This window comes from Myotis myotis, unplaced genomic scaffold (genome assembly GCF_014108235.1).
Source record: "Myotis myotis isolate mMyoMyo1 unplaced genomic scaffold, mMyoMyo1.p scaffold_m19_p_9, whole genome shotgun sequence".
NCBI lineage: Eukaryota > Metazoa > Chordata > Mammalia > Chiroptera > Vespertilionidae > Myotis > Myotis myotis.
This window is the reverse complement of record NW_023416401.1, coordinates 22,102,624-22,124,499: the sequence shown is the minus strand read 5'-3', so window position 1 is coordinate 22,124,499 and position 21,876 is coordinate 22,102,624. Positions and strand designations below refer to the sequence as shown.

The 21,876-nt window shown below is 38.4% G+C and overlaps 1 protein-coding gene across 10 annotated transcripts in view; it reads right to left on the bottom strand.

The window, feature by feature from the left end:
- Positions 1–21,876, bottom strand: part of TOP1 (DNA topoisomerase I) — an 86,569-nt gene that overhangs the window by 21,160 nt on the left and 43,533 nt on the right. For 7 of the 10 annotated variants that reach the window (XM_036323144.1, XM_036323143.1, XM_036323138.1 and 4 more), the window contains 7 exons: positions 21,125–21,248; positions 19,700–19,755; positions 17,164–17,259; positions 16,095–16,170; positions 12,610–12,716; positions 5,558–5,673; positions 661–782 (listed from right to left, as the gene is read on the bottom strand). In XM_036323144.1, the coding sequence (XP_036179037.1) occupies positions 661–782; positions 5,558–5,673; positions 12,610–12,716; positions 16,095–16,170; positions 17,164–17,259; positions 19,700–19,755; positions 21,125–21,248 (697 nt within the window). Of the gene's footprint in view, positions 1–660; positions 783–988; positions 1,147–5,557; positions 5,674–12,609; positions 12,717–16,094; positions 16,171–17,163; positions 17,260–19,699; positions 19,756–21,124; positions 21,249–21,876 lie in introns of those variants that run through there. The other 3 variants (XM_036323147.1, XM_036323146.1, XM_036323145.1) reach the window with 3 other exon arrangements.

The window sequence follows — 21,876 nt, the reverse complement described above, 5'->3', positions numbered from 1 at the left end:
CTGATAGTAAAATGTTTAAAATCAGTTATCATTAAAAAAGGTAACTCTTATGTAGTATCTTGGACTCCTTGGCACATCGCCACAATCCTTTCTAGGCATATGAATACCACAGTTGGAAAAACAGAAATAAAGAACTATTCTCATACCCAGTCTCTTTTAGAAACATTATCCCTACTCTATTCACTTATTAAACCTTATTTCCAGAGCTATTTAGAATGTAAACTTTAGCTCGGCCTCTGCCTACATTATCCAAATTGAGAATAAGACTGTTTAAAATCACCTAGGCAGATACATGGTTTTAAGAGCAGAAAGTACCTAACGCAAATAAGAATCACACTAACATCTCTCTGCAACAGCAGACAGAGTGTAAGCCTCTGAGACAAATTTTCCCTTGCACAACTGGAGCTGAGGTTTCTTTTGGCCAAATCCAATTAACTCCCTCCTGCAGCCATATGACAGTGGGGAGGGAAGAAATGTAAGCATTCTTGTTGGATAGAAATCCTTTATAATATAGTAAATGAGTAGAAAAAAATAACCTTTAACATAGTACAATTCATAAACTCAAATTTTATATCCAGGGATTTGCTGTAAAATTAGTTTCTCAGTAATTGATCAATATTTTTGCAAGATGCTAGGATATTAATACATGAGCTACAATACCTTTCTCCAGTCTTTAAAGAAATTTTTCCTAAATATTTCCTTAGTAGTATATTCATGGTCGAGCATTTTTGCAAAGAACGTAGCTACTTCTTCTGCTTTGGGGCTCAGCTTCATGACTTTACCTAGAAAAAAAGTGGTTCCAAAAAATAAGGTATAATATTCATGTTCTGAGTATAAACACTGAGCTCTGGAGAAATCTACTTTAATAAGGATTTACCTTCCCAAGATATCTAGAGGTCTGGTGACACATGGTAACAACAACAACAAAGATAATATTCTGATTTATATCTACTTGTATAAATGTTCCTTCTCTTTAGCAGATATTTACCTGAGTCATTTTTCTGGAGACTATGTCAGTCAATAAATTGTTCCCAGGGGTCTGCTCAAGACTGGGATGACCTGGGGGAGGCCCAGTCACTCTTCCTTTTCCTTTCAACAAGCAGGGTCCTTTACACCTCTTCAATGATTTTTTAAAAACGAAATCCTCAAGGGACACCTGCCACTGCTAAGCTAAGCAGCTTCTGTTCAAGAAGGGGAGGAAAGGATAGGGCAGGGAGCAGAAGAAAGGAATTGTGGAGAAAAGAAATAGGCTACTTTCTTCTTTCAAGTTAGGTGGGTGGAATATGAATAAAGAAATATATCCATAGCAGGCAAGCCCAGATATCCCTTATGCAAAGTCTAAGTAAGACCTTCCTCTAGAATGTTGCTACTCAAAGTGTGGCTCACAGACCAACAGCATTGGCATCAAGTGGAAGTTTGTTAGAAATACAGAATCTTAGGCCCCACACCACACCTACTGAATTAGTAAATGTATTTTAACGAGACACAAGTGGCTTGTGTGCACAGCAGAGTTTGAGATGCATTGCCCTGGAACAGGCCTTATGAGGTTGCCTCATTCAGGGCATTAGGACTCAGTGAGAATACAAGGGGTCAATGACTGGGTCCTCGGCATATTGCCCACATTTAATAAAAGCCCTTCTAAGGGAGTCCTGATGTTATACAGCGTAGAGTAAATCTGAATGGGTTCTTGGGGTTTTGTGGACCTCAAGTAGTTAATAAAAGTACTTGGGAGTTTAATCTACTTTTTAAATAGAGTACTTTTAACAGTTCTCTTAGGGCCCATTTCCATTTTCTCCCTTGAAAATCCAACTTTACAATGCTATCCATGGCATAATTTGGCTATACTTAAAAATTGGGTTAAATACCATACCACTACGTTACTACTACATAAGTACTAATAATTCACCAGGGATTTTCACATGTATTATAGAAAACTAGGATTCTCACAGCCAGTTGGCCTGGAGGTCAAATCCCTGCCAGTATTACCTACAACAATCTAGGCTTAAGTACAACAAGACTGCGCAAAGACCACTAGGGGTTGCACCAAGAAAACATAAAAAATGCGGAGACAAAGAAACAGGACGCAGATGTCAGAAATGGAAGATATAGAGCTCAAAACCACACTTTTAAGGTCTTTCAATAATTTTCTAAAAACTGCCGATAAATGTAGTGAGATCCTCAAGAAATCTAATGAGACCCTCGATGTTGTGATAAAGAACCAACTAGAAATTAAGCATACACTGACTGAAATAAAGAATATTATACAGACTCCCAACAGCAGACCAGAGGAGAGCAAGAATCAAGTCAAAGAATTGAAATGTGAAGAAGCAAAAAACACCCAACCGGAAAAGCAAAATGAAAACAGAATCCGAAAATACGAAGATAGTGTAAGGAGCCTCTGGGACAGCTTCAAGCGTACCAAAATCAGAATTATAGGGGTGCCAGAAGATGAGAGCAAGATATTGAAAACCTATTTGAAGAAATAATGACAGAAAACTTCCCCCACCTGGTGAAAGAAATGGACTTACAGGTCCAAGAAGCGTGGAGAACCCCAAACAAAAGGAATCCAAAGAGGACCACACCAAGACACATCATAATTAAAATGCCAAGAGCAAAAGACAAAGAGAGAATCTTAAAAGCAGCAAGAGAAAGAAACTCAGTTACCTACAAGGGAATACCCATACGACTGTCAGCTGATTTCTCAACAGAAACTTTGCAGGCCAGAATGGAGTGGTAAGAAATATTCAAAGTGATGAATGCCAAGAACCTACAACCAAGATTACTTTATCCAGCAAAGCTATCATTCAGAATTGAAGGTCAGATAAAGAGCTTCACAGATAAGGAAAAGCTAAAGGAGTTCATCACCACCAAACCAGTATTATATGAAATGCTGAAAGGTATCCTTTAAGAAGAGGAAGAGGAAGAAAAAGGTAAAGATACAAATTATGAACAACAAATAGATTCACATCTATCAACAAGTGAATCTAAGAATCAAGTGAATAAATAATCTCATGAACAGAATGAACTGGTGATTATAATAGAATCAGGGACATAGAAAAGGAATGGACTGACTATTCTTGGGGGGGAAAGGGGTGTGGGAGATGCGGGAAGAGACTGGACAAAAATCGTGCACCTATGGATGAGGACAGTGGGTGGGGAGTGAGGGCGGAGGGTGGGGCGGGAACTGGGAGGAGGGGAGTTTTGCGGGGGAAAGAGGAACAAATGTAATAATCTGAACAATAAAGATTTAATTAAAAAAAAAAAAAAAGAAAACTAACAACTAGAAATCCAGTCATTTCAAAACTCAGAAGACATCTCATCTCATGATGATTGGCAGGTTCTTGTTCCTGATTGTAGGGATACAAGGAATCATAGCACAAAATTGAAACTGCCATGGTAGACAGAAAGAGCCTACTTGGAATCTGTAACTTAAAAGGCCGACAGGTGGCGCTGCTTCCCCATCAACCTCCCAAGCTCCAGCCTTTGGAAGAGAGACTGAGGGCAACAAATAGGCTGGCTTTCAAGGGTTTCCTGCACTTCTTCAGAACCCCCCCCATTCAGGTCTGAACCAGACTTGCCAGTAAAGGTGTAACATGCTTCCAATATAAAGGAAAACATTAAGTCACTAAAAATAAAATAAATGGCAAGAAAGAATGTGAACTGTTCTCTCGGGTCTGTTTGGTATAAACTAAACAAACAACAGTATTTTCTGTTAAATGGAGACTGAACAATTTTATTGAATTCTATCTCATTAGAGAAAACAATTTTGACACCTCCTGTTTTAGATGAGCTGTCAAAAGATGAAATGACAGCTTCCAGCAGCAGGTGGTGGAGGATGACTCGAAGGTTCCTGGCAATGACAGCGCTTTGTGGAAGAGGCTGAGCTCCAGGAAGAAGAAATTGCTGAGTCAGAGCTGAAAACGAGGTTCTTAGAGGCAATCACTGCTTCAGCCAGCCCACGCTCCACCTCTTTGGCAGGCTAAAAGAATCTGAGAATTCTCTTCCCTAGAGAGTAGGCAGGACTTACAGAATCAATTAGGACTAAGCAAGAGAACTGTGACTTCCTGGCTTACTGCAGTGGGAGTTTACGTAATCAAAGGAAAGAATTCCAGAGAAAGACCAACTGAGAAAATACGATAGCCCTGGAACTAGAGCTCCTATAAAGGAGAACTGGGCAAGAGGTGGGGGAGGGACCATGGTGACAAGTGATGACTGTTCAGGCCCTGGCTTCTAGTCCTGAGAAAAGAAACCCAAAGACTAGGGAGGGAATCTAGCTTTCCCTCAAATCACTGTGAATCTCAAAGTGAGGCTTTACCAGTTGGCCTTTCTAAAGCCCTTGGTAAACCCAGACTAGGGCTACAGAATAATTGTATTTTTATGACAGTCTTTTTCAAGGTCGTTGGCTCTTTCTTTTCTTTGTATTTTTGGCTTTGAGTCACATTTAAGAATCTCCAGAAATGACCCACTGTGAGGGCTAACAGAACTTTGTCCTGTGCTCTCTGGTGAACACAGATCAGAATGTTTATTTGATATAAGCATTTGTCATTGAGGCTATGAGGTCCCAGTAGACTGCAAACACCACGCGATCGAGGAATAGTCAATACTGGCCACTGCTGAATCTCGGTATCTGAACACAGACACATTGAAGAAACACAGTTTTTAAAAACAAATTCCAGTTTACCAAGTTACTTACTTACAAGACCCAGCCTTTCAATATAAACTACTGCCTTGACCTGTAAGCATCCATGGCCCTGAGGCCACTGCTAGTAGACAGAGATGCATAAGAACTTTGAGTGTTCACTACCGATGCTTTCAGTTCTTCTGCTGAGTGTTTCTCAAAGTTTGGTCAGCAGACCAACTGCTTCAGAAGCACCCAATACCACTTTCACACCTATTTAATGGCCCAGATCCACCTGGGGTCAAGCACATAAGGGTTTGAAAAATAATGCTCTAGCCACTTCTGGATATAAATCTTGGAACCAGGGAAATCAATTGAACATTATTATCTTCATACTGCTATACTGCCAATAGAAGGAGAGTCAAAGACTATTCTCAAATTCTTCAACCGAAGGACAGAAATATCTATGAGAGTCAACGGACATTTCTAAGGGTTCTATGAGAACTAGGCAAGGCATTTTTTCAAAGCAGCTCATCAGACTAGAATGCACATATAGCAAAGGCATAGTGTTCTGCTATGTAGAATGAATGACAGACACCTACCAGGCCTACACCTAGAGGTTGATGACACACTAATCCTCAACCAAATATTAGTACTATTTCCAGTGATGCACAGCTTGTCAAGTTTGCATTATATTGCTAAAATAAAACACTATCATTCAAGTAAGGCTTTTCTAATAACTTTTGCAGAGTGGCTCCTTAGAAATAAAGTTCAGATAAAAGGTCATACTGTGGGCCCAGTGCTGTGAGCTATGTAGAGAATAAAACACAATGAAATACACAAAAGGATATACAGCACAGGATCCTTCCTCACTTTCTATTCCTAAATAGAATCAGTCTCTTTTCTTGTCCAAGAATTGGATAACCTTGAACAACTCACCATCATAGTAAAACTTGACACTCTCTGGAAGAGGCTCATATGGTGGAGCAAATACAGGACCTTTATGTTCTAGGAATTTCCACTTGATGCCCTCAGGATAACGCTCTTCTTCCCACCTTTAGAAGACAAGGTACAACCTCATTTAGTGGCCATTTTATCTATTATAGAGATTATCACCTATTAAAAAACAAAAGTATTATCTGCTCAATTGACTGGTGCTTTAGAATGACTCAGAGCCCTATATTCAAAGCCTAGATTAAAATAACCAGTGTCTTTCACTTTGAAAAACCCAATACAACAAATAAGATGAAATAGAGGAAAATACATTTCAACAGTTCAGTTTAAAGATATTAGATACAAGAGGTCATCAATAAAGAAGCTTGGCAACAAGTGGGGAAATGGAAATAAAACCGTTGTTTTATCACTACGGTATGAAAGTAAGTAACAATGAAATATATAACCATTTATGCTGCTGGTACATAGGAAAAGGCCTCCTGGGAGTGGAGATGCCAGTTGGAGGTTTAGGGGAAAACAACCATAAGAGAAAATACATAATGGAATAGAAGACTGGGAAATAATAGTTCAGTTGGGTTATACTGGATTGGCATTGGATTATCTAGAGCAGCTGTCGCCAACCTTTCAGACCTCACGGACCACCAGTGGTCCGTGGACTACCGGTTGGCGACCGCTGATCTAGAGTTATCTCGCAGACAATGATAACTGAAATGTAAAACATAGTGGAAACAGCTTTTAAAAACCTTTTTATTTTAAAAATGATCAAACATGGGGGAAAAACAGAATATATAGAACACCATATACCATCACCTATGTACAATTGTTAATATTATACTAAATTTTCATTATTTTGCTGAACCCTTTCAAAATAAATTGCAGATATACCACCTCACCCCTAAATATTTCAACAAACATCTCTATAAAAATAAGGATGTTCTCTTATTTAGCTATAAAACAATTACCACAAGTAACAAAATTAATAATTCCCTAGTAGCATTCTACTATCTGGATCATATTATAAATTTCCCAATTAAATCTAAAATATATTTTATAAACTTGAATCTAATTAAGGGCCATGTACTTCAATTGGTTGTGTATGTCTCCAAGTCTTTCCTTCTCGAGAATTAGACAGACCTCACACTATCACTTTGTTTGTTTTAAGAGTCACTCAGTTGTCTTACAGAGAGAATATTTTAAAACTTCATATTTTAATCTTCACTATTTCTACCTTAAATAAAAAGCCCTACACATCTACAGAATCATTCCAAAGGCCAATTATTCACATTCTATTACTTCCTATTATCTTCCAACTCCAATATTTTAAATGGAGATTAGCAATATCAAATAAAAATTACATGTATCAAACCGTGCTATAATAGTAGTATACTATATAACCAAAGTCAACATATATGGTCAAATGATTTCTGATAAGGGTACCAAGTCCATTCAATGGAGAAAGGACAGTGTTTCCAGCAAATGGTTTTGGGAAAACTGGATATTTACACCAAAAGAATGAAGTTGGTCTCTTATCTTATACTACATACAAAAATAAACTCAAATTGTATCAAAGACCCAAATGTAAGACCTAAAATTATAAAACGCTATAAGAAAACATAAAGCAAAAGCTTCATAACATTGGATATAGAAATGATTTCTTAGATATGACACAAAAATACAGACAAGAGAAAAATTAGGTAAACTGGACTACAAAATTTAGGACACAACCAACAGAGGGAAAAACCAATCCATGCACTGACAAATAACTTGCAAAGCAAAAATTTTGATAAGGAGATAATATCCAAAATATATAAAGAACCACAAACTCAACAACAACAAAATAACCCAATTAAAAAACTGGCAAAGGACATGAATAGACATTCCTCCAAAGATACACAAGTGGTCAATGAGCATCTGAAAAAATATTCAACATTACCTATAATTACGAAAATGTAAGTCAGAGCCATGAGATACCGCTCACATCCATTAGGATGGCTTTATTTAAAAAACAAAAACAAAAAAACAACTACAAATAGTAAGTGTGCACGAGGATGTGGAGATATTGAAACTCTTGTGCCCTGGTAGGAATGTGAACACGTAGAGCTACTGTGGAAAACAGCATGGCAGGTCCTCAAAAGTTACCACATGATCCAGCAATTTCACTCCTAGGAATATACCCAAAATAATTGAAAGCAGCTATTCAAGCAAATACTTGTACACGAACATTCATAGCAACACTGAACTGTCAAGAAGTAGAAACAAGCTAAGTATCCATCAGTAGATGAATGGATGAACAAAGTGTAGTATATACATAAAATTAATTATTATTCAGCCTTATAAAGGAAAGAAATTCTGACACATGTACAACATGGATGAATTTCAAAGACAAGCTAAGTGAAATAAGCTTGTCGCAAAAGGACAGAAACAGTATAGTTCCACTAATATTAGGTACCTAGACTAACCAACTCAGAAAGACAGAAAGTAGAATGGTGGTTACCAACAGCTAGGGGGAAAGGCTCACATGAGGGAGAGTTATTGTTTAACAGTTTCAGTTTTGTAAGATGAAGAGAGTTCTGGAGATGGATGGTGGTGGTGACGGTTGTACAACAATGGGAATGTACAACCACTCAACTGAACACTTAAAAAATAGTTAAGATGAAACATTTTATGTTATTTTACTACAATTAAAGATAATTAAAAAAATAAAAGTCAAGGTCAAGATGTAATAAAATGTTAGACCTAGAAGGAACATTAAAGATCCTCTATGACCAACCTACCACTTTTATAGATGTGAAACTGGCAGGATCTCCCAACTCTTCATTGGCATAGAAAGGTCTAGAAGCTGGAACCCGTCCAAATCGCCAAGTCTAACTCTCCAGATAGAACGTATACTCCCAAAGGCTGATATTATTAGATCAGCAACTCACCCTGTACAAAATGTCTCTGACACTACTGATGCCCTTTATTCCCCAATCAGTGGTTCATCATCAGAATTAAGAAAGACATGTAGGCCCGGTCAGCGTGGCTCAGTGGCTGAGTATCAACCTATGAACCAGGGGGTCACAGTTCGAGTCCCAGTCAGGGCACATGTCTGAATTGCCTGCTCAATCCCCAGTGTGAGGCATGCAGGAGGCAGCCAATCAATGATTCTCTCTCATCAATGATGTTTCTATCTCTCTCCCTTCCTCTCTGAAATCAATAAAAATATATTTTTAAAAAATAAAGAGGAGCGGCGAAACCGGTTTGGCTCAGTGGATAGAGCGTCGGCCTGCGGACTGAAGGGTCCCAGGTTCGATTCCGGTCAAGGGCATGTGCCTGGGTTGCGGGCATATCCCCAGTGGGAGATGTGCAGGAGGCAGCTGATCGATGTTTCTCTCTCGTCGATGTTTCTAACTCTCTGTCTCTCTCCCTTCCTCTCTGTAAAAAATCAATAAAATATATTTAAAAAAAATAAAATAAAAAAATAAAGAGGAAAACATGTAGACATCGAAATGACTTCTCTATGGCAGACTTAACTTACTAACTCGTTAGGTATATATGTGACAATAAAATGTGCTTGAGTAAACAAAATGGAAAGTGCTAGAAATGTGTGTAAGACAGGAAAGTAAACATCCACATATTCTCTGAAATCATATTCCCTTATAGTTAACGAACACCTCATAGTACACTGTAAAATGAACATTTAACTTTTAAATCTCAGAAATAAAGGTCACATGCTACAGCTTTCTGGAAGCTAACCTATGGAATCAAGGACAGTTTCTATGGTTTGAGGAGAATGTCAATCCATATTTCATAAATTTCTTATCACTAATACTGATTGTATTCATGAGGCCCAGTCTTTCAACACAAATTCCCTACATTATAATCTTTTGAGTCTCTTTGCTAAAAAAAACCCTCACCATTTAAAGTCACACCTAACACCAGCAACAAACTCCAGTCTCAGGTCTTTTGGTGAAGTCTTCTTTGTAGTATAAACATGGGACCGATGTTTCAACAGGTCAGCCCTGACACAAAAGTGTACTTAACTGAGGACAAGCTGAAATCCTATACAGTTACAATGGGTACCAGTAAAATAGGGGGATCTGGGTTAAAGAGATCCTCATGGAACTAAGCCTGAACATATTGCCTCCACTTGTAACATGTTTTCTATGGGGGAAATGCAAGACAGGGAAGAAACCTAGAGGGATCCTGACCATTTCCCCATCCCCACAATTACCAAAGAGAGGGAAATAGGGATCAAAGTTTGTTTTCAGCAAGTCTGTAGGCTCTGGGCCGAAACAAAAGATCTGCACACTAGCCAAGCTGGTAAAGTGTGTAATTCTTTTAGTGGAATATCAAGAGGATAGTACAAGTGAGAGTATCTGTCATCAAAGTTCCCTGACTACGCTGTGAGATGTCTGAACCACTGACTTCAGGGTGTAATAGGAGCCAATAGTTACAGAAGGAAAAGGCAACCTCTCAGGTAAGAAACTAATCATTCCTGTTCTCTACTTCTAAAACTTACACTGCACCACCACAAAGCATTGTGCTTAAGAATAGGCAGGACTTAACAATCAGACTTGAGAAAAGCATGCAAGGAGACTATAGCAAAGATTGCTTTCCTCCAAACCAACCATCTTCAGTTCAAGACTAACCAGTCCCACACTTGAACAACAGACAAACAAACAAACAAACACAGAAGCTAGTCTCTCAGAATTAATGTGTGGCAACACCAATAAGGATTTCAACCATGGAAGCAAAATTAGGCTATTAGACTCTTCCAGGGTATACACACACACAAGGCTTAGCCAGGAAAAGAATACATCAGGGCCCAATAAGAACATTAGGGCCAAGTAAGGGGGCAGACAGCAAGGAGCTAGTTATGACAAGGAACTTGTTCATTCAATAAATACGAGCTCCCATCACAGAACCTGGAGAGACAACAGACTGATGAATCACTAACCCTTCTTCACAATTCCCAATAATAACCCCTGATTTACAAAAATCATTTTATTGAAGGTCATAAAACCTTTTCAATATTCTATCACTGAAAAACTTCAATTAGTTCCAAAGAAAAAAATGAAAAGAGCAAAAATACGTATTTTGTTTTCTGACTCTGACCTCTGCACAGGCCCAGGATTCCTTGACTCTGATTTTTTCCTACATTTTCCTTTTACCCCCATATGTTCACACCCACAATTACATGGCAGCAGTTGTGCTACTGCAGCTCTGCTCCTCTCCGCCACCACCTAATCACTGATACTTCCCCATCCCTCAGGTTCAGAGGAGATTATTTTTCTAAGTCATAAAAGCCATAGAGTAAATGCATATAAATGGGTCTGGAACTCTACACACCAAACTACAAACAGTGGTTGCCCCAAAGCTGGAAAGGAAAAATGGGAACAGGGGAGAGGGAAAGAGAACTGTCATTTTTTTCTGACTCCTATGCCTCTGGTTCATTTGAATTTTTCAACATAAATACAGATCATATATTACTGATGTAGAAGTTAAATATACACAGTTTTGCTCTGGCCAATGTGGTTCAATGGTGAGAGCGTTGGCCTAGGCACTAAAGCAGCGGTTCTCAACCTGTGGGTCGCGACCCCTTTGGCGGTTGAACGACCCTTTCACAGGGGTCGCCTAAGGCCACCCTGCATATCAGATATTTACATTACAATTCGTAACAGTAGCAAAATTACAGTTATGAAGTAGCAACGAAAATAATTTTATGGTTGGGGGTCACAACATGAGGAACTGTTTTAAAGGGCCAGAAGGTTGAGAACCACTGCGCTAAAGGGTCGTCACCAGTTTGATTCCCAGTCAAGGGCACATACCTGGGTTGCAGGTTTGATCCCCATCCCCGTTGGGGTATACTCAGAAGGCAATCAATCAATGTGTCTCTCTCACATCAATGTTTCTCTCTCTTTCTCTACCTCTCCCCTTTGCTTTCTCCCTCCCTTCCACTCTCTCTGAAGAGCAATGGGGAAAATATCCTCGGGTAAAGATAAATTGGAAAACAAAACAATACACCCCAAACCAAGTTTTAAGTAAAATCAGTATTAAAAATACATGTTTATTTCAAAATTTTAAATACCCAAACTTATTAAGTAGAAAATGAAATTTCCCACCTAAATACACTTTTCAAAAGTAACCTATTATTGCTAAACTGTCCTCCATAAGACTGCGTGGTTCTTCATCCATAGTGAAGGGGAATGCCTGTTTTCTCGTACTCTCAACCCTAGATATTTTGATACTTGTTAATCTTTCCCAGTCTGAGACATTAAACAAAAAGATGTATCATTGATTATTTCTCTTTGTGCCTTTGTTACTTGTATGGTTGACCATATTTTAAGACGTTTACTAATCATTTGTTTATTTTTTTTAAATATGTTTTTATTGACTTCAGAGAGAGGAAGAGAGGGAAAGTTAGAAACATCAACAATGAGCGAGAATCACTGACCAGCTGCACTCTACTGAGGATCGAGCCCACACCTGGGCATGTGCCCTGACCGGGAATCGGACCTGCAACCTTTTGGTGTACCAACTGAGCCGCCCAGCCAGGGTAGATTTAACTTTGATTTATCAAATTTATAAAGCTTTTCCTTATGGCTCTGATTATGACATGCTTTAAAGGGACTTCACTATTCTATGATTATAAAAATATTCACCCAGGTTTTCTTGGGGAGATTATCTTTTTTTTTAAACAGGCGGTTTCCCCGGCACTATTTATGTAATAATGCATCTTATTTAAAATAATCCTTATCATTTTTAATGTAGTATTCTTCATATGCTAAGTTCCCATATATGCATAAGTCTACTTCTATAGTTCATTCTGTTCAATAGACTGGGACCTAGTTTTGAGATTCAATAGGTTAAGAGCTAGTTAATGCTTTCACTAGGACCTGGGAAACTTATTTCAGAATGTTATTCTAGAGAGATTCTTTTAAGTACTTCCCTCTTCCCTCAGATATCAAGGTATTAATTTTAATAACTCAACACTACTGCTTAATTAGGCCGTGGAATCAAAGAGCTGACATTTTAACCCCGTGCTGAGATCTTACCATTTCCACTTCTGCTCCTCTTCTTTCTTCGGCTTCTTTTTCTTGCTATCTGGCTCAGGAACTTTTTTATCTTTATCTTTATTCTTGGGCTTTTTCAATTTACCATCCTACAAAGAAACATGGTGACAAAGCACTTAAAAAAAAGGAAAGGACTAGCTGCTTTTCTAGAAGTAGTTTTGGGGGACCATTAGGAAGAAAACTGGAATCATAGACGATTAGAACTACAGACTTTCTTAGGTCCAATCCCCCCAATAAAAATTTACTAGTACTTTTCTCTAGAGCAGTAATTCCCAAATCTCCGACATATAATTGCTCAAGAAAGCAGTTAAAAACATTCATTCTGTGGAGGAAGAGCCTAGGAAAGTGTATTTTTTAACCTCAGGAAAGACTGGGAAAGTACTGCTTCTGTACAGAGTAATCCCAGTGTTTATCCTCACTTAGTTTTAATCTACTCATCTTTAAACCTCTTCTAACACCACCAAATAATGAGTACATGAAGCTATGAAGTGCTTAATATACAACTGGAAAGGAAATTCCTGATTGAGTCTAGTGGGGAACTTTCTATTACTACTGTTTGCATACACTCAGTCTCAAAACAGTAAGCAAGTATTTGGAAGGTCCTAAAATGATTACTGTTTCTTATGGTGGCATTTCTTTATGGCTCTAACCCTAGATGACTATCACAGTGTCACAGAAAAAGATCATCAAACATAAACAAGGGCAATTCACCAATACAGGAGATAAATATCAAAACATATACACATCAGGCAAGTATGTGCTGTGCAAGGTGGGGCTACCATTCAAGAGAATTGAAACTCTTCTGAAGAAAAATGTTCCTTTGTTCTATTCAAGATAATTTAAGTCAACACATTTTATATGTAGCTCTGAAAGGTGGTTTTGCACTATCTTAAAAGCAATTACAGCATGGCAGAGCTTGAAAGAGCTCAATAGACAGTTTGGTTTGACCTCTTCCAGTTATTATTAAGGAAAGTCTGAAACAGAGGTTTTGTTACTTCTTCAACGTCATAGCACTAATATTGACCATGATGAAAGCCCAAGTTGACCAGAAAAATAAAAGAATGTGACTCATGGGAATGACTGGAATAGATACTATTCCGGGACTATGTGATAGGATGGAAATCAAGACAAACTAAGCATCGCTAAGCAAATGACCTTTGGGGTAGAAGAAAAGAAAGACTACACACCATATGTATTTGAAAATAGGAATGTGTACGTATGTTTGTGAGTAGAAAGTACTGGAGGATCACATAATTCAGAGAATGTTTACTATTTAGGCTGAAACACACCACAGGAAAGGGAAATGTTTCTCAGTGAAGACATTCTCTGAATAGTTTCTGAACAGGCATGCACATCTGAACAGGCAGGTCCCATTAGTGAACTACTGGCTACTGTATGCGCTTCAAGCCTTACAATGGGATAATCAGAGACTTCGGACTAATTCCCAGAAATGAAAAAAAAAATAGCCAGCAAGTGGTTTCATGACCGATCTTGCCATTTGGGGTCCTTGCCACAATAAGACTGTATTACTTCAGTCTTTCAGCCTGAAATTGTTTTCTCCCCGTGCAGAGAGAGGGGTTGCTAAAAAAACAATTTTAAAAAAGAAGGGGAGAAGGGGAGTCAATTGTTCTTTTTTCCAAATGGCCTAACAGTTATGACTAACCTCTTCCAAGCTCCAAGAAAGGTACTATTGTGCATAAATGCAACATCAGCATTAAGGCGATACAGAAAGCATGGAGAGCTAAGTTTTACAATTCTTTATTGACTAGTCTAATGATCTACACCAGGGGTGGGAAATGTCTGGCCTGCAATGTATAAGGCCCGTGAAATCATTTGGTCTGGCACTGAAATGGTATTAGGGGTGAGTTAATTAAATGGCCAAATAGAGCAGGCTAATTTTTTAACTTGATAATTTTGTGTGGCCCTCAATCGATGTTATAAATATCCAAATGGCCCTTGACAGAAAAAACGTTCCCCACCAGATCTACACGAAAGTGGAGTGACTACCATAATCACTATTCAACACCTCGCTCTCAATTCCTTGAGTTGGCTCTAAACTTCAACTTCTGCCAAGAACAGATTGTCAGAAAAACTACAATACCCTAAATCCAGGACCCAATCATCTCTCTATGGCTCACTTACTCATTAATATTCTTAATATGATTTCATTAAAGACGTTTCTTCTCCTTTCTTGTGGGGAAAAAAAGTCCCCCAAGAGGCTAGATAATATGGTAGCTATTGTGCTGGCTCTGGAATCATACTGCATGGGATCAAATCCCGGCTTTACCACTTAGTAGTTGTGTGAACTTAGGCAAATGATTTGACCTCTCTATACTTTAGTTTCTGCATCTGTAAAATGGAGCTAATAGTAGCAATATTTGTCTCTAAGGGTTTTTCTTAGGATTAAATTAAATATCTAAAATAAGAACAGTGTCTGACACATATTAAGCACCTATTACATTTAACTTTAATTATTACTTTTATTCTTATTGCTATGATAGATTACACTCTGAAGAGTCATTGACCCTCACTATCACTATCTTTACTGCTGATGCTTAAAGCTATTGTCTTTACACTTGTGAATCCATTCTGCCTAAGACAATGGCTAATCTCAAATGCAGCATAAAAGTGAAAACCCACTCACCTCCTTCTTATAGGCGAGTGGAGGATTAAGACCCCTGTGAATTGCTGGCAGGTTTTACTTGAATTACTTGCTAACCACTTTTTAGTATAAGAAATACCAAGTGTCAAAAGAAGGAACCATAACATCATATGTTTAATCTACCACAAACATGAATAGAACCCTTAGAAAAGTACTTGAACTGAGATTTTTAGGGGAGGTTTATAAGTCAGGAGAAGAAGGGAGGATGAGATTGGTGTTCCTGACACAGGGAACAGTAGATGCAACAGAGAGCTCCAAAGCACAAAAGAACTGTGTGGAAAAGAAACACAGGAGATCAGTGTGGCTGGGACAAAGCAAATTAGGGAAGAGGCACAAGATGAACAGAGGCACAAGATGCAAGAGCCAGACTGGGTAGAGCTGTGGTAAAGAACCTGGATTTCATCCTACATCCAAGCAGCACCAATTAAAGGTCGCTAAATAGGAATGGTTACCCAAAGTGAGAGATGAGCAAGCCTTGTTATATATGGGAGAGCACTAAGAAACATTCTTAGGGAAAACTATTCTGGGTTGTAAGCAAGTATGATTTCTTGTTTACACCTCGCTCTGTATGTATGATGAGGGTAGTTTCCCTAAAAGGGTCAGTTGGCACCATAGCTATGGACAGACACCCAGGAAGGCTAGGAGAGATCTTCACACCAACAGTGCACAGTCACTGTACACATGTAAGAGTTTTTCCTCTACAGACCAATTAAATCCCTAAAACCCATTTGCCTTCAAAGGTTGTTTTATGTAAAACTCCCTATTCCAAACTCAAGCCCCAAAGGGCCTAAGTCTCTTTACTAACCTCTTCTTCCTCTAGTTTTCGTTTCTTCTCTTTCTTGATATCTTCTGTTTTAATTTTCTTAGGTTTAAAATCAGCACTAGAAAGGGGAACATGAATATGCAATTAACACAACTGTGAGTCAATAGTTCTCACCAATAGGATTAGGACCTCTTAACTCCTCCTGGAGGCTTCCAAGGTAGGAGTGTTTGCTATTATTCTAGGCTGAGCATTCTTGTCAAGAATGGGACAGAGAAAGAAGGCCAGACCAAGGCCCAATCATTATAGCCCTAGATAGAACAAAACAAACAACCATGTACTACACGCAGGCCTGGGAGGAAAGTGGAATGGAGGGACATATGCCTATATGACACCACTAGAAGATGGAAATCTGGGAACCTACAGTGCAACAATGACTGCCACAAAGTAATGACTGACTCAAAAGGACAGAAAAGAAATTCTGTATGAATTCTGAATGAACACAAATGAGTTCACTAAATATTTCCTTCTTCTCTTCCCACCTACTACTTTCTACCATAAATCCTTTGTAGATTCCTGGAACATAATAAGCTATACAAGATCGAAAATAATGAATAGAATTTAACATCACTGATTGAATCTGAGAAAGAGGTACCATAAGTCTCAAATACCTGTCTTAATTCAGAGCAAAATCCTACATAAGGAAACTTCACTTAGAATGTATTGACAGGCACAGATCCCAGGAGGAATTGGTTTACCAGTGAAAACTTATCTGTGATAAGTGATGATAAACCTAAATTAATTTAAATATTCTTCATGAATTCTTTTATTTGATATTCCTACAATATGCACTGCCTTTTTAATAAGAAAAATAGAAATATATATTCTCCATTTAAGCCTCAGGTACACTACTTATTTGCTCAGCAAACCCTACTTCTCATAATTCAAACAGAAATCAGTCACCCAGTCAGTCCATTAATCACAAATTCCAAATGAGTAAAAGTCAATTAATGCAGTTTCTCTGTGTACTGCAGAGACATACATCACATTTATCCTTTAAACAACTCCTTTTTTGTTTAAAAAAAAAAAAATCAAAGTAACGAGATATACTCACTCATCCTCATCTCGAGGTCTCTTCAATGGCTTAATATCTTCTTTAGGAGGAGCAAAATAGCCATCATCTTCAGGTTCATCTTTAATTCGTGGTGGACTAGAGAGAAAAAAATGGTTAATGAGTGTTGAAACATCTACACATCAAGTAATCCAAAGCAGGGATAAATTACTGCACTGACAAGCAACTAATATAAGAACAACATACACTTGTATCTATTATAAAGGTTTTCCATGAGCACTTTTCTCACTTAATTCTCACTTCAACCCTGTGAAGTAGATGGTATTGTCCTCACTTTACAGATGAACAGGCACATCAAGATCTGGGATCAGGACTCCTTACTCTAAGTCAGTCTTCATCTCCCCTACATCTTAGCTGCCTTTGCCAGCATGACCCAAACCATAACAGGAACAAACTTAAACTGAATTGTTTCCTCACTTCACATGAAGGATAGACTATGTATCTGACTCCAGGAATGATTCGAACTGATCATTCTAGTGCTCCAAAACCTAATATATAGTTTCTACAAGGAAAGGAATAAAATTTTATTTCCCAAACTTGGTACCTTAAAGGTCTAAGGAAAATAACCTTAGTTACATAGGAAAACAACCAAGATGACATCACAACAAAAGAAGGGCACATGCTAAATGAGAGGCCCAGGACAAATTCAATTCATTCTAAGCCAAGTTTAGACATTTTTCAATGTCCTCCTTAGGTTTATTTACTTGACATAAAAAGAATGCCTTGCCTTATCTTTATTAAGATTTTGTCTTTTGAATTTAAAAAGATAATTCTGTTATAGACAACTATGTTGGACCAAAAGCAGAAGGAAGAAGAGAGAAAGCCATGAAACTAATAATCACTACAGCCTTGGGATGTTCCCTGGCTTAACACATCTGATCAGAACCTCATTGCTTACAGCCAGAAGCACTTACAGAGCTAACTAACTCAGTACAGGGAATGGTTTCTGGACATGAAGCTTCACCTCTAAGACAACCAGGGGATAAGCTTACACAAACTCAGCTGCAAAGAAAAGTCAGGATATTCACAGGGTTTTAAGAGTAGATAATGCCACCTCCACATCACCTCATCCCCTTAAGCATACTGGATCGCCTTGCTTGCAGAAGAATTTGAATGTTTAAAGCAATTAGCTTTCCTTCCTTGTTTCTGCACACTCCCCAAATGCCAGCCTTTAAAGCTGTTCCCCTCAACTACAAAAGTGACTAACATAGATCCAGGGGTCCAAAATCTCCACAAGCTTTGTGCCAGAAAGAAAAAAACACTGCCATTTACCCAGCCAGTAAATGCTAGAACCTAGTATTGTCACAGGTGAAGTTACAAACAATGTCTCAGAAAACTGGGCTCCATCCAGTGATTCTCTGCAGATACATATGCAAGCAAATAAGCAGTCCAGCAAAGCAAACGCAGAGCCCACTGCCTGGAAAGGTGTGTTCCTAACCTTCTAACCCAGAAAGTCTGAAACTGAACCCAAGTTTCAAAGAGTCCATTTTTCCTTAGTACGTATTAGTTTAATAAAAATCCACTCAGTCAGTTTCTTGGCAGAAAATAGCCTCCCTGTGCTCAGTCACTTTATCTAAGAAATCAGAATGCCTATGGTAGCTTATAGTGAATTTTATTATTCAGCATTCCTAGAACAGTTATAAAACATGCCTGAAGAGGGCTCCTGCTGCTCCTAGTCTAAAGGACCTGGAGGACATGCCACAGTTTTCAAAAATGTTTTCAAACGAAACTGGAATTTCCAAGTTTCAAGGAAGCAAAACTCTCAAAACACTTTGTCCAAGTCAATAATGTTTACTTCCAACAACTTCTAGTAAATCCATTCTGATGTTTTGTGGAGGCGAATGAGAATATATGACCATAAATTTGTAGTTTTTTGAAGCTAGAGGGGATTCTTAGACTTATTTTAAAAAGTTGAGGTTGATAAGGAAAACAGAATCATAACAACAAAAATTGCACAGGAAAAGTGACCTCTAGACTGTGCAGATTGTGTTTCCAGTACTCACAACTGTACATCTACTTTTGCCACAGCCTGTATCTACTCAAGTCTACACCCATTCCTAAAATGTAGGTCAAGAAGGCATCTATATATGAGCCTCTGAGTACTACTATTAATTACTACTGACTAAATATGGCGTTTCTTTTCGAGTGTTGAAAAGGTTCAGAAATCAGACAGTGCAATAGTGGGAAAGATGCACAACTTTGTGAATATACTAACACCCAATAAACTATACACTTTAAAAGGGTGAATTTTATGGTATGTAAATTATATCGCAATTAAAAAAAATTTCTTCCTGTCAACCTTCTCCACTCAAAATAACTTCTGGAAAATATCCTGGTCAGACTCACTAAAGGGCACTCTGGAAATGCTCAGAGAACTTTGGCCAAGTCCTCTCACTGCCAACTTCCTGGGAAATCTGGAGGTGGCCAGGTCAGTGTGTGTTAGGTACAGGCACACTTGGGGAGCAGACACATGGGCAGCTGGCCTGCAGGGCACCCACAGGAAGCAGAGGACTCTTACCTCGAGAAGCCATTTTCCTTCTCCTTCTTTACTTTTGCATCCCCAGAGGCTCTAACCTGAAAAGTCAAACAACAGTAATTGATTAGTACCTTGAAAGCTACATTTGACTCTAATAAAGAAGCCTCTCTCTTTATTAGAGAACATTTGACTTCAATCCTTGGGACATCCTAATCACAGACGGACTTCTTCTTGCTGACCAGGTGAACTGAAGGTCTTCATATTTTTCTAAGACTCATTTTATACAATTCTTCAGGATAAACTATCCAATACACTGAGAAAAGTTTCCGTGCAAAATAACAGCTTTTTACCTTTAAATTATGGCAGGGACCCCTCCCTCAGTAAATATACTCCACCTCTCAAGGATTTGCCCTTCGCAGTGCAGACAGGAAATAAAAAACAAAACAAAATGAGCCTGGACTGTGTGGCTCAGTGGTTGAACATTGACCTATGAACCAGGAGGCCATGGTTTGATTCCTGGTCAGGGCACATGCCCAGGTTGCAGTTTCCAACTCCAGTAGTGGGTATGTGGGAGGCAGCCAATCAATGATTCTTTCTCATCATTGATGTTTCTATCTCTCTTTTCCTCTCCCTTCCTCTCTGAAATAAATAAAAATATATTTTTAAAAATAGTCTATTTCCTGCTTTCTCTGGTTTGGAAAAGTGTATTCACATTCCCTTTCTTCAAATTCCCATTTTCTAGACTTGTCAGAGGGGTATTTCAAAAATCTTCACACACACACACACACACACACACACACACACACACACACACATCTCTGGAAAAATACAAAAGAATAGCTGGCGTTGTAGCTGCCTCCAGAAAGGGAAAGATGGAGGCTAGTGAGCAATGGACAGAAGGGAAATGTATTTTTTACTATATTCGCTATTTCACTTATCTGAATTTACCAAATATAAATGTTACTTTTTTAAAACCTAAATTAAGACAATTTTTAAGAAGTCTATGCACAACACTACTCATCTGCAGCCAGAGGAGGCCAGCTGTTTCAAGATGGCTACACTGGTTCTGCTAGAACCAAAAGTCAGCAAAGGCACCAGCATCACCACATTTTCACTCAAGAAGAACTTTCATTCAACAGAGGACCAAGGTAGCATTAAGCCCTTCCCCCAAAACAGAATTAATTTTCCCCATGAAGGAAAACTGACATCTCCAGAACACTACATCTTCAATTTATCCACTTGCCATATAAAATAATGACCTGACTAGATATGCTATACAGTGGCAACAGACCTTGTTTTCATAGTTTAGTAAGACTATGGTTGACTCTAAAGTCTCCTGACAGACTTTTTCACTCACAGGCCATGGGATCTTTCTATGAAACGAAGGTACTTTCATTATCTGTTTAAAAGGTAAACAAAATGAAAAGTACATCCCATCTCTTCCTCTCTCACTGGAAAGTTCTGTACCTTTTCCTCCTTTCGTTTTTCCTTGTCTCTGTCTTTATGTTTGTCTTTATGTTTTTCTGAACTTCCATCTTTGTGCTTGGTTTTTTCCTTCTCTTTGTGTTTCTTTTCAGAATCTTTATGTTCACTGTGAAAAATAAGACACAAATGGTTAGCCCAGAGGAGGGAACAGAGGGTTCATTTCACAAGATAAACTCACAAGATAACTTAAGATCATATGAACCATGGAAACTTACAATGGTTAAGTAAACAGTCCTGACAGAAGGTTCAAGTAGATGCTTTTGTCTACACGGGACTTTATTTTGATGTTTTTATTTTTTCAAAGGAGCAAAGGAACCATCTAGAGAAACACAGTCATTCTAAACAAACCAGGACATTTTTTTTTTTACCAGTGACTAAAAATATACAGCAAGCTCCTTTGTACTTCTACAATATTCTACCAGCAAAAAACCTATAATGAAAACTTCAACTTGAGCATTCACATCTGATGTGAGGAGTAAAGACAATTCACCAAAAATGCACTTGGTAGCTCTGAGCCAGACTTAAGATATATCAGATATGTAGCCAAGCCAGGGCTTTGTGCAGTGAGCAGTCCAACACAATACATCAGTGGTTCTCAACCTTGGCTGCACATTAGAATTGCCTGGGAATCTTGTTAAAATCCTGATTTCTGGGACTCATCCTCCGGAAATTCTGTTTCTTTGTTACTAATGATGAGGCCCAGAAATCAGGATTTTAACAAGATTCCCAAGTGA